General features: G+C 42.7%; 1 protein-coding gene, 1 non-coding gene and 1 pseudogene across 2 annotated transcripts; all 3 read left to right on the top strand.

Annotated features, from left to right (window-relative positions):
* The first annotated feature begins 337 nt into the window (after positions 1-337).
* LOC136749061 (eukaryotic translation initiation factor 4 gamma 1-like) lies at positions 338-5,703 on the top strand. The gene is made up of 7 exons (XM_066702994.1): positions 338-384; positions 1,417-1,459; positions 1,784-1,954; positions 2,203-2,400; positions 2,657-2,800; positions 5,406-5,615; positions 5,698-5,703. Exons 1-7 carry the CDS (start codon positions 338-340, stop codon positions 5,701-5,703), a joined length of 819 nt encoding a protein of 272 aa, XP_066559091.1.
* Positions 5,704-10,184: 4,481 nt separating this feature from the next.
* On the top strand, positions 10,185-10,254 carry LOC136750663 (uncharacterized; annotated as a pseudogene).
* A 580-nt stretch (positions 10,255-10,834) lies between these two features.
* Positions 10,835-10,911, top strand: LOC136750640 (small nucleolar RNA SNORD66). Its single transcript, XR_010816932.1, has one exon. It is a non-coding gene; the product is annotated as a small nucleolar RNA SNORD66 (small nucleolar RNA).
* The last annotated feature ends 2,007 nt before the right edge of the window (positions 10,912-12,918 follow it).

Genomic DNA, 12,918 nt, shown 5'->3' with positions numbered 1-12,918 from the left:
ACAGAGAGTTTTTACAATCTGGGACAAACTTCCCAGCGATGTGGTTGAAGCTGCAAACTTGGGACATTCAACAAGAGACTGGAAAGCATCCTTGGATCACTTAGTTATTAATGGACATCAAACGAGCACGATGGGTCGATCTGCTGTGGTTTGTAAATGTATGATCTTACGATATCTGTTCGCTTATGACATCACAGTTGCCATGATTCGATGAGTTTTGCTTTGGAGCTCTGATAGCTCTGTTGGTGTATGGAGAATTAGCGAGTGGTCGTAGTTTTACAGTGAGAAACTCATTCTGAGTAGCAATATAATTTTCGAGTATTATCAGGATAAAATAATGAAAGGGATTGTGGACTTTCGTCTGATAGACAATCCCAGACTCAGGTAGGTCGTTTCATTAGTCAATGGGGTTTCTCTTATTGCAACAGGGTATGCTAAGCCTACATTTTGTGTGTAATAATGAAAGTAAAGTGTACAATGTGCGCACAAAATGTGACTAATAATGTATATGTTTTTCCGCCAGCTATTGTATTGAATCTTTTTCCATGTGATAATTAATTCACTGTCTTTGATAGATTCATAGTGAAACTGAAATATGGTATACACATGGTACCATGGTGTAAAATTTCAAACAAAGCTCTACGCTGGATGTATGTATATGCCACTGTACAGTTTCTGTTCATTTACCTTTGGCTGGCTATATATGCCCGTGCAGTTACAGTATGTGAAGTCTATACATGATCTTCAATTCAAAGTTTTAAAGCATGTATGTCATTCAATTCTTAGCTATCATTTGTCTGTTCTCTAAATGTTTATAAATGTTATTTGGTGCCATGGGTGCATAAAAGGGCTAAGTGCTTATATTCTATAAAAGGGCTTTTTGTTGCAGGATGATGTACCATTTTTTTCTTTAAATAAACATTAATTCTAAGGAAACCTTGCTGATTACTGCTTAAAAAAGGTTTACAGAATACAGAATTAACTGCAGTCTGTTTTATAGATATTTGTGTCGTTTTTTTTCTTTGTTTCCTAGATTAGATTGAACCTATAGACTAGTCACGAACTCCAGGGCTGTATTATAAAATTCTAGAAAGGGTTTAAGAGAATGAGAACACAGTTACAATTAATAGCAAAAAAAAAAAAAAAAAAACTTCCAGTATTCAGTGTGTGCTTTGCAACTTTATCCAGAGTTAGACATTTTTTTTACAGCTGTAGCATAGGTTGCAAATGGCAGTTTCTTCTTGAAGTGCAACTTAATTCCAAGAAGTGGAACTGTGAGCCTTCAGAATTACAGAGAGAGGCTTTTGGTTTTCATTTCTGTAAAATCAGCCAAATTATTTTCTTACCTGGATATTTTTATTTGTTTTATTGTTTTTGTCTTTTTTTGTTCTTCATTTTTTCCTGGTATTTCCACAGGGCACAGAGAGAACTGCTGCACCTGGAGTCCATGATGGATAAGGTGAGGAACCCTTCAGGATTTGAAACTGTCCTTGCATGATGAAGTCAGTTTAACATTATTTGCATTCCTGTAATTCTTAGCTGAGTATATTGGTAACCCATATGGCTGTAGGCCAGTGTGCATGTAAACACATTCATCTGTCTAAATGAATTGTAGGTGTGACTCTTCCTGTAAAAGTTTCCCTTTGAATATCCAACAGCTAATGTAAAGTGTCCAATTTAGTATAGCTCAAGTAAGCAATTCAGAGATTGTGTGCAATGAGAATCTATTTAGATTAATGTGCTACCCTGCCCTGACCAGCCAACTGACTCTTTGTCCCCCCAGCCCTCAAGAAGGGGCACCTGGGGCTCCCAGCAGGACCAGAGGAAGCAGCCACGTAAGATCATTACTGGAGTATCATTCACAGCTGAGGTGAAGCTCCACAAGACAGAGAAGGCCTGGAAGACAAACATAAGGAAGGCTACCACAGAGGACACTGAGACCATCAAGACAGATGTATGTAGGAGCAGTGGACACGGTTCTTGTTTGTGGGGTGGGATAAATAACTAGCTAGTCTTAAAGGGGATTGTGGGTAAACTTGGTGCCCCTGTAATGATCTTGTCTGGACCTCTAATGATGGAGAAGCGGAACTGAGAGACTACATATGCTCACAAGCACCCACCTCTCCAGTACAAATAAAACCATGGACTTGGCCAAGGTTTACAGAACTAACCCTTTTTCCTCCCTCCTTTCCCCTTCACCAGGAGCTATTCCGCAGGATGCGCAGTATCCTGAACAAGCTGACCCCACAGATGTTCCATCAGCTGATGCGTCAAGTGACCGAGCTGACCATCGACACAGAGGAGCGGCTCAAGGGTGTCGTTGACCTAATCTTTGAGAAGGCCATCTCCGAACCCAACTTCTCTGTCACATACGCCCATATGTGCCGCTGCCTTATGGAGGTGAGAGAAGGAGTGTGGCAGGGGTGAGAGTGAGGTAAAAGAGGGAGGCAGGGAATGATAGAAGGTTGCAAAGATGCTACATGGATCAGATTCGTTTTGCTATGGAGTTGCATGAATCCTGGACCCCTGTTCATCTGTGGGTTTTCTCTCTGTACCTGTTAAAGCAAGAAGCCAGCCTACCACACAGACCATGCTTAGCTAATTCAAGTTTCCATCTTGCTTATGGTTTATGTTCTCCCTCCTCCTCTTTCTGTAGCTCCACGTCCCTACCACTGGCAAGCTGGGCGTGACTGTGACTTTCCGCCAGCTGCTGTTGAGAAAATGTAAGACAGAGTTTGAGAAGGATCAGGGTGGCGCCGAGGTCGTTGAGAAGAAGCAGAAGGAGCTGGATGCATGCTTGGTAATAAAAACTAAATTAATATTTTTTAAATGTAAAGTACTGAAATTTGATAGTCCTTTATTGTAAATAAGGCACAGGTTGGTTGTGCAATCTCAGTATGAATAACATACACATATGTTAGTCCCAGTGAGAGATCGAGATCAGGCACGAGAAAGTTTTATGTGATCCAGTAATTGCAGTCACATGATTTACTGTGTATGTAGCTCTGGGTCTGATCCAAACTGCAGCGATCTCCTGGCACTATGGAATCCAATCCCGGGATCTCGGACAGTTTTCTAGTCCCAAAATACCAGTATTGAAAACGTGACATACACGGGATCAGGCGATTGTGGCTAATGAAAAATGTGACGGCACAGTAATTCTTGAACTCCATGCTGTAAGCTATTTATCAAAGAAAATGTGCAATAATTAATACAGAGGCTCATGATCTGTTCAAAATGTGAATCTGAAGTACAGCCACCTGCAGATTCAGCCCGAGTTCAGCCAATCAGCAGAAGAAGGCACTGCTGAGGTCTCGTGGACTCCAACTTTAAAGGGGCAGCTACAGTTCATGAGCTGTGTGAGTGACACAGCAGCAACACCATCGTGTGATTAACTGCATCAACACAGAATTGTTCCTCTTAGAAAACGCAGGGGGACGGGGGCTGTACCTGCAATTAACATTAAGTTTCTGATGTCAACTCTACCAAACCAGTGTGGAGTCCAAAAACACATTTTAGCCGCCAGCAATATTATTTGGCCCCCAAAGCCCCCCAAATTAATTATAAATATATATTTTTAAAAAATGCTAAAAGTCCCAAATGCAATTTTCCAAGAAGGAAGTGACCCAACCTAAATAATGCAAAAGTTACATTTTAACTTAATCAACTTAACTTGTTATGCAAGTGGCGCCCAGCAGCAGATGGAGAAAAACGACACCAGTCAAGTAATTCATTTCAACAGTAATAATTTTGACTTCATTGACTTTACAAACAACAGGAGGGATTAATTGGAGTCTGTTTCGTCTGAGACAAGGCCCATATAACATAACTTCACTGGTTGAGGTAGGATATGTGGCTTAACAGCGTCTGATTTTATTTTTTATTAGGCCTAGTTACAATTGCAACTGGCCAGAAAGGTAGCATCCTACATAAAACAATAATTAAAAGAAAAAGAGGCAATGTCTGTGTCTTAATGTCTGTATCGGGAGTCTGGATAACCTGCTCCTGTAATGACAAAACAAACAGAAAATACTGTCAGCTTGAGACCTAAAATAGCCCTGGATAAGCACCAATTATAATTATAATAATAATAATAATAATAATAATAATAATAATAATAATAATAATCACAATAATGTTAGGAGCCTATATGACTATTTATTAAATACTAAGTTACTTACTTAATGGGAAAAGTTGCATTTCCCCTCAGACACGATCTTTTGGATGTCAGGTGAGAGGGATGTGATTCTGATGCGCAGGCAGTCCTCGATTGACTCGTGTGAAAGCCGGTTCCTGTCGTGAGTCTTCATTGCATTCAGAGAGGAAAATGAGGACTCACAGGTGTACGTTGGTCCAAAAATTGTTAGCACATAAAACGCAAGTTTCTTTATTATGCTGTATTCCTCTGAGCATGCCACCCAAAACGCACACAAGGACTCGGCACTCCTATGTGCATCCCTGATTTGGCTCGACGTCTGGAATTCAGTCAGCTCATAGGGGTGCCTTATCCAGCGAGGGTATCGTTGTCTTATCAAGGGAGGAGAATTCTCCACCTGGACGGACTGTGAAAGGATCACGTACAAACGCAATGATGTCCTTGGGCATGCTGTAGTCTTCAAATCTGGTGTAGAAGTTGTCCCTCAGCTGCTTGATAAAATCTTTCATCACCTCTGTGACAATACTGCAGCCTGGTCCCTCTGCCTGTCGTTTCTTCAGTGTGCTGAAGTGCAGTAGCCTTCCAGATGACAAGTCCAAATCGAACAAGTCAAGCTTCCTAGTAAAGGTTTTCCACCATGTCCACGACTGTTGTCATTCTAACTACAGATTTAACCAGTTTAAGTGACAGAATATGTCAGCCAAGAAAGCATCATTAGAGAGGAATTCCACAATTTCCAAAATATGAAGGTGGTCAGCTGCAGTCCTCATTTTGCTTTTTCTGAGAAAATCCACAACCTGGTCATGCAGCTCACAGAATCGTTCTAGAGCTTTTCCTTTACTCAGCCAGCACACTAATCATTGTGGGTGGCCTCCTCTGATTCTGTCACAAGCTTGTGGTGTTGGGTGCTTGATGTAGTGATACATAAATAAAAACATTAACGTATTTAAGAAAGCAATAGGCTATTAGTCTTGTTGTTTTCATTGATTCTGTTGGTTGCATTATAATTATTACTGCATTTGAAAATGACCCCGCTAATACGCAGAGTTGCAGCAACTTAATAATACATGTGTTAGGTGGGAAGCTCTTTTTAATTGTTGTTTTATAAACAACAATCCCGAAATCCCGGGATTGATTAAAGTGCCCGGTATTGGATTCCCTACCCGGCACCCCTCCTTTCCACAATGTGCAGGGCCCCTCTCTGTGAATGCCAATGTGGACTGTCATTAAGTGCTGTCTGTGTGTGCAGGGCGAGGAGGCCAAGGGCAAGCGTCGCCGCCGGGCACTGGGCAACATCCAGTTCATCGGGCAGCTCCTCAAGGTGAAGATGCTCAATGAGAACACCATGCACAACTGCATCATCGTCAAGCTGCTGAGAAAGCAGGACGAGGAGTCCCTGGAGTGCCTGTGCCGACTCCTCTCCACTATTGGCAAGGACCTGGACTCGGAGAAGGCAAAGGTAATGCCGCTATGCCAGACCGTGCCCTGGCTAAACATCCAGGAACGTCAGACTGCATACTGGTCCTCATATTCTTCTCTAGACATAATGAGCCAATACTGGAGTGGCAAGTTTGCCAGAAGAGTAAATTCCATCTCACTGACACTCCTGCGTTGTTTTAAAATTAGCAAACTAGCCTTTCTTCTGCCATCAGCCTTCTAGAGTCACTGGTCCTCTAGACAGTGGTCTGAATAACTGCTTCTGTGCATCTGCAAGAGCTTTCCAGAAGGAACGCTGCTTCACTCAGTAGTATGAAGTTACTGCTCTGCCACGCTGTCTGCACTGTTTTCTAATCGTTCTGTCTGATCGTTTTACAAGCCCCCCATGGACCAGTACTTCAACCAGATGGAGCAGATCTTCAAAGAGAGGAAGACCTCCTCTCGAATCCACTTCATGCTGCAGGACGTCTTGGACCTGAGAAAGGTAATGACTGTTGAAAGAATAGAAACCTTCCTTGCTTTTAGCTTCCCACCCCCCCCATTCCCTCTCTCTCCACTAATCACTGACTCATTCTCCCGTTCCTCAGGATAACTGGGTGTCCAGGAGGGGTGACCAGGGCCCTAAGACAATTGACCAGATCCACAAGGAAGCCCAGTTGGATGAGCACCGTGAGCAGATCAAGGTGCAACAGCAGCTCATGAACAAGCAGGACAACCGACGTGGGGACAGGAATAGTGTCCCTGTCTCCAAGAACAGGCCCATCGACACCAGCAGCCTCAGCAAGATCTCAAAGGTAACTGAGAGACACACACATGCTGCCACCCACTACACCCATCCACTTTTGGAGATTTTACACTCATCTTTTCCACTGTCTGCATAACCCTAAGTATAGTGATACCAAATTGACTTTTACAATGACCTTCAGCAAAACCCCAGTTTCTGATCCCTGTTTTGTTGGCAGCACTTGAGTGGTTTGGCAGGCTGTGTACTTGTTTACATGCTTTAACGTTGGCATATTTGTTCTGTGGATCGTGCTTCTGCTGAACACCTCCATCAAAAATATACAGCATCATAGCTGAGGAAAGTTCAATGAATCTGCCTGCAATAGGATCAAGTCATGAATGTAACTCCAATAGAATGTATACTTAATACAGCTCAAGCAGGCAATTCAGAGATTGTGTGCAATGAGAATCTATTTAGATTGATGTGCTGCCCTGCCCTGCCCAGCTGACTGACTCTTTGTCCCCCCAGCCCTCAGGAATAGGCCACTGGGGCTCCCAGCAGGGCCAGAGAAAGCAGCCACGTAAGATCATTACTGGAGTGTCATTCACAGCTGAAGTGACGCTCAACAAGGCAGAGAAGGCATGGAAGCCAAACATAAGGAAGGCTACCACAGAGGACACCGAGACCATCAAGACAGAGGTATGTACAGGGTTCCAGTCATGGAAAATCCTGGAAAAGTCATGGAAAATGACCAAACAATTTTCAGTCATGGGAAATAGCTACACATATAACCCATTTACAACATACATGGGATATAATGTACACTCTGACAAAAAGAAACAGTTTCATGGTGCAGAATAAAATTGTATTAAATCCTGTTTAAACTTACCTTTTAGTATGTATTCTGTAATACACATTGGTTATTATGAACGTCCCAGATGAATGTGCCAGATATTATGTATACAGGGATTTTCAAGACTTGGGAGAGTCTGTGTGAAGTGCATATACGCTAAGCACAACTCCTATAACCATATAGCAACACAAAGAAGCTCGGTGCGTTCACAACACGCAGACTTCTGGCATTCTGCACAGATTCTCAAGATCATTGGTTGCAATCTTGTACTCCAAATTTACATAATTCTGAACAGAGTCTGACCATTCAGCCAGTAAACCCACAGTGTTTGTGTAGATTCTGAGCAGAATGACGTAAATCTGTGTACATGATCGTGACTAAATTGGTCAGGATCTGCCAGAATGAGGATCTCCCTTTTATGTGAAATAAAGTTAATAGTAAAAGTTAATCACACGCACATCCAACTTAATTAGTAGGTGCAGGGTAGATAAAAATCCATATAAAGTAAAAAGAAAGAAATACCTGCACACTTACCACAGCTCCAATGCACAAATAAAAAGTATTTATGTAACCCATGCTTCACTGGTTTTTAGCAAAAACTTTTCGATCTACACAAGATCTTCAGGATATGGATATATAGACCAGGATATGGATCCTGATGAAGATCTCTTGTAGATTGAAATGTTTTTGTGAAATATAGTTGAACCTCGGATTCAGGAGGAACAATGTGGATTCCGTCCGGGACGCGGAGCAATGGACCTGCTCTTTGTCCTTTCACAGATATTTGAGGGGGCATGGGAGTATGCTAATCCAGTCTACATGTGTTTTGTGGACTTGGAGAAGGCATACGACCGTGTTCCCCGGGATTTCTTGTGGGAGGTGTTGAGGGAGTATGGGGTGCCGGGGCCGCTTATGCGTGCCATCCGGTCCTTTTATTCCCAAAGCAAGAGCTGTGTCCGTATTCTCGGTGTTAGGTCGAAAACGTGGTGGGTGTTGGACTCCGCCAAGGGTGCGTCTTGTCTCCACTCCTGTTTGTGATTTTCATGGACAGGATATCAAGGCACAGCCGAGGTAGAGAGAGTATCCAGTTTGAGGGCTTGGAGGTGGCATCTCTGCTGTTTGCAGATGATGTTGTGCTTCTTGCCCCATCCGACTGTGATCTCAGACACGCACTCGAGCGTTTCGCTGCCGAGTGTGAAGCGGTTGGGATGAGAATCAGCACTTCTAAGTCTGTGGCTATGGATCTCTCGGAAAAGAGTGGATTGCCCGCTTCAGGTTAGGGGGGAGCAGCTGCTCTTAGTGGAGGAGTTTAAGTACCTCAGGGTTTTGCTCACGAGTGATGGAAAGGGGGAGCGTGAGATAGACAGGCGGATCGCTGCAGCGTCTGCAGTATTGCGGGCGCTCTATCTGTCCGTGGTGTTGAAGTGGGAGCTGAGACCTCGGACAAGGCTCGCGGTTTACACGTCAATCTACCTCCCCATCCTCACCTGTGGTCATGAACGTTGGGTAATGACCGAAAGGACGAGATCGCGGGTGCAAGCGGTGAAAATGAGGTTTCTCCGCAGGGTTGCTGGACTCACCCTTTGGGATAGGGTGAGGAGCTCAGTAATCCAGGAGAGCCTCGGAGTAGAGTCGCTACTTCTCCAGATCGAGAAGAACCAGTTGAGGTGATTTGGGCATCTGGTAAGGATGCCCCCCGGGAGGCTGCCTGTGCAGCTCTACCGGGCACTCCCCAGTGGGCAGAGACCCCGAGGCCAACAAGTGAGCGCTCTGTTAGAACAAAAACCAGCAGACACAGGGGTTCACCAGGACCAGTGTTGAGAACCCCTGCCTACATTAATTGCTCAAACTTTATGTGTCCGTTGCATTTAAATTATGTAGCCAAATATATGATATGCATATTTATTTAAAATCAAGTAAATAATAATACATATTGTTCTATTCAACAGATAAAAAAGAATTTCAAACCACAAACAAGTTCTACAAAAGTTACCAATATACACTGTTTATCCCAAAGCAAAGAGTTTCTTGTGCTGTTTGCACTGTCCTCAATGCCACAATGCTGACCAACCTTCATATGTGTGCCAATCATATAGCGCGATATTAATCACATGACCTCCAGCAAGCGTCTGTTTGTGCTGTACACTGTAAAACAGCTTCGATGTGAGTGCTGACAAGATAATGTCATAATATCAAACAAGCTTGTGAAATAGTGTTTCATAACAAATAATTTCTGAAACTGAAAATAATATTGAGTGTTTAAAATGGGTATAAATCAGTAAAATCCAAACTCCTCAAATACAAAAATCAGGTAATTTATTTGTAAAAATCATTATTTATATATATTGTTTTAAAGAAAGAGAAAAATAATAATAAAAGCTTTTAGGTTTAAACAAATCAGTCATCTAAAATACTTCTTTAGCAGCGTACAGGAATGGATTACTGTAGGCCCTGGCCATTTGTATATAACAATGTTTGAAGGTATGTTTTTATTAATTAATTGAGCTGATTTATAGAAGTTTATATTCAAGGCAATTCAGAAATAATAAAAATACAGACTGTTAATGTTGTTTTGTATAGTTTCTACTGTAATCAACATTTATACTACATATACATTGATCAGATAGTACTAGGTTTACTTTTGCATTTACATCTTTGTGTGCTCTTTATTAGTTGAGGGTAGCATGTTTTATAAAAGTGGATGGATTGGATGGCTGTAAGGGGAGGAGGAGGCTGTCATGACAAAAGCTGATTATGTGGTTCTTTCCTATTGTGTTTATCAATATCTTTATTATTTTCTGTGTGCATTTTCAACTTTCCCGCATTTTATTGTAATAATAATTTAGTTATGGAAAATCAGAAAATAACCATGGAAAAATCATGGAAAAGTCATGGGAAAAAAATATCTGAATTGCGTGGGAACCCTGTATGTAGGAGCAGTGGACACGGTTCTTGTTTGTGGGGTGGGATAAATAACTTGCTAGTCTTAAAGGGGATTGTGGGTAAACTTGGTGCCCCTGTGTTGATCTCCTTTTAGTGCCATCATGTCTGGACCGCTAATGATGGAAAAGCGGAACTGAGGGGCTACATATGCTCACAAGCATCCACTGCTCCAGTACAAATAAAACCATTGGCCAAGGTTTACAGAACTAACCCTTTTTCCTTCCTTCCCTCCTGCCTCCTTTCCCCTTCACCAGGAGCTATTCCGCAGGATGCGCAGTATGCTGAACAAGCTGACCCCACAGATGTTCCATCAGCTGATGCGTCAAGTGACCGAGCTGACCATCGACACAGAGGAGCGGCTCAAGGGTGTCGTTGACCTTATCTTCGAGAAGGCCATCTCTGAACCCAACTTCTCCATCACATACGCCAATATGTGCCGCTGCCTTATGGAGGTGAGAGAAGGAGTGTGGCAGGGGTGAGTGAGGTAAAAGAGGGAGGAAGGGCATGGTAGAGGGTTGTGAAGATGCTACATGGATCAGATTCGCTTTGTTATGGAATTGTAATTTGTGGGAGCTCAGTTTTGAATGGACCAGCAGATACCGATCTTGTGAAGAGCATATCAAGAAGTATTGCTGAGATGGCACTAGTGCTCTTGCCATCACTCACCCACACTCTGTGTAAGCCAAGGTGTCGGTTTGTCCCAGTCCGTCTTAGTGTAGAGCTCCAGTGATGATCTCTTATTAGTGCCATGGTGTCTGGGCCTCTGGCATCTAGTGATGGAGGAGAGGATCTGAGGAGCCTCATTGAACACTTTCAGTTTCGTCCCACTCCAGAGTTATCTGGAATTTGTTTTGCATTCAATTCCAAACCATTCAATGAGATGAGCTGCATGAATCCTGGACCCCTGTTCATCTGTGGGTTTTCACCCTGATACCTGTTAAAGCTAGAAGCCAGCCTACCACACAGACTATGCTTAGCTAGTTAAAGTTTCCATCTTTCTTAGGGTTTATGTTCTCCCTCCTCCCCGTTCTGTAGCTCAGCGTCCCTACCACTGGCAAGCCGGGCGTGACTGTGACTTTCCGCCAGCTGCTGTTGAGAAACTGCAAGATGGAGTTTGAGAAGGATCAGGGTGGAGACAAGGTCCTGGAGAAGAAGCAGAAAGAGCTGGATGCATGCTTGGTAATAAAAACTAAATTAATAATTTTTTTAATGTAAAGGACTGAAATTTGATAGTCCTTTATTGTAAATAAGGCACAGGTTGGTTGTGCAATCTCAGTATCAATGGGCCAATCATTAAGCAAACATTTGAAGCATCGTGCAAGCATGAATGTAAGTGGTGTGTACGTTTATTTTAAGGACTTTCATTTAGTGCTTGGCCATTTTGGTTCTTGACAACCTCATGTAACACATACCTGTACAACGGGCACGTGGCACAACGGGCTCAGAAATGCAATTTGAGACTTCCCAAAACAATTAGCATTGTGCCTAATTGACCATTGTGGTGTGAGGGTGCCTGCCTGTGGTGCTCTGACTGTCAGTGTTGGCTGGGTGAGGGGGCGGACCTCTGCAGCTCGGTGCAGCAGAGCAGATTGTTGTGATCTGGAGTAGATAGCAAGGCTGGATTTAGTTAATATAAAAATAACACTAGTGAATTAGTCACTATGTGGACAGTAGATAGTCAACCTTTACACCTGTGTTAGTACCAGTGAGAGATCGAGATCAGGCACGAGAAAGTTTTATGTGATCCAGTAATTGCAGTCACATGATTTACTGTGTATGTAGCTCTGGGTCTGATCCAAACTTCAGCGATCTCCTGGCACTAGGGAATCCAATCCCGGGATCTCGGACAGTTTTCTAGTCCCAAAATACCAGTATTGAAAACGTGAAATACATGGGATCAGGCGATTGTGGCTAATGAAAAATGTGACGGCACAGTAATTCTTGAACTCCATGCTGTAAGCTATTTATCAAAGAAAATGTGCAATAATTAATACAGAGGCTCATGATCTGTTCAAAATGTGAATCTGAAGTACAACCACCTGCAGATTCAGCCCGAGTTCAGACAATCAGCAGAAGAAGGCACTGCTGAGGTCTCGCGGACTCCAACTTTAAAGGGGCAGCTACAGTTCATGAGCTGTGTGAGTGACACAGCAGCAACACCATCGTGTGATTAACTGCATCAACACAGAATTGTTCCTCTTAGAAAACGCAGGGGGACGGGGGCTGTACCTGCAATTAACATTAAGTTTCTGATGTCAACTCTACCAAACCAGTGTGGAGTCCAAAAACACATTTTAGCCGCCAGCAATATTATTTGGCCCCCAAAGCCCCCCAAATTAATTATAAATATATATTTTTAAAAAATGCTAAAAGTCCCAAATGCAATTTTCCAAGAAGGAAGTGACCCAACCTAAATAATGCAAAAGTTACATTTTAACTTAATCAACTTAACTTGTTATGCAAGTGGCGCCCAGCAGCAGATGGAGAAAAACGACACCAGTCAAGTAATTCATTTCAACAGTAATAATTTTGACTTCATTGACTTTACAAACAACAGGAGGGATTAATTGGAGTCTGTTTCTTCTGAGACAAGGCCCATATAACATAACTTCACTGGCTGAGGTAGGATATGTGGCTTAACAGCGTCTGATTTTATTTTTTATTAGGACTAGTTACAATTGCAACTGGCCAGATAGGTAGCATCCTACATAAAACAATAATTAAAAGAAAAAGAGGCAATGTCTGTGTCTTAATGTCTGTATCGGGAGTCTGGATAACCTGCTCCTGTAATGACAAAACAAACAG

The sequence above is a fragment of the Amia ocellicauda genome, chromosome 5 (genome assembly GCF_036373705.1).
Source record: "Amia ocellicauda isolate fAmiCal2 chromosome 5, fAmiCal2.hap1, whole genome shotgun sequence".
Classification (NCBI taxonomy): Eukaryota; Metazoa; Chordata; class Actinopteri; order Amiiformes; family Amiidae; genus Amia; species Amia ocellicauda.
This window is presented reverse-complemented; position numbering and strand designations above follow the sequence as displayed.

Bases quoted from the DNA above. Each gene is read 5' to 3' on its own strand.
- LOC136749061 (XM_066702994.1), top strand. From the start codon at position 338: ATGAAAGGGATTGTGGACTTTCGTCTGATAGACAATCCCAGACTCAG. The intron at 385-1,416 runs GTAGGTCGTTTC...GTATTTCCACAG, and splicing joins ATAGACAATCCCAGACTCAG to GGCACAGAGAGAACTGCTGC. The intron at 2,401-2,656 runs GTGAGAGAAGGA...CTCTTTCTGTAG, and splicing joins TGTGCCGCTGCCTTATGGAG to CTCCACGTCCCTACCACTGG.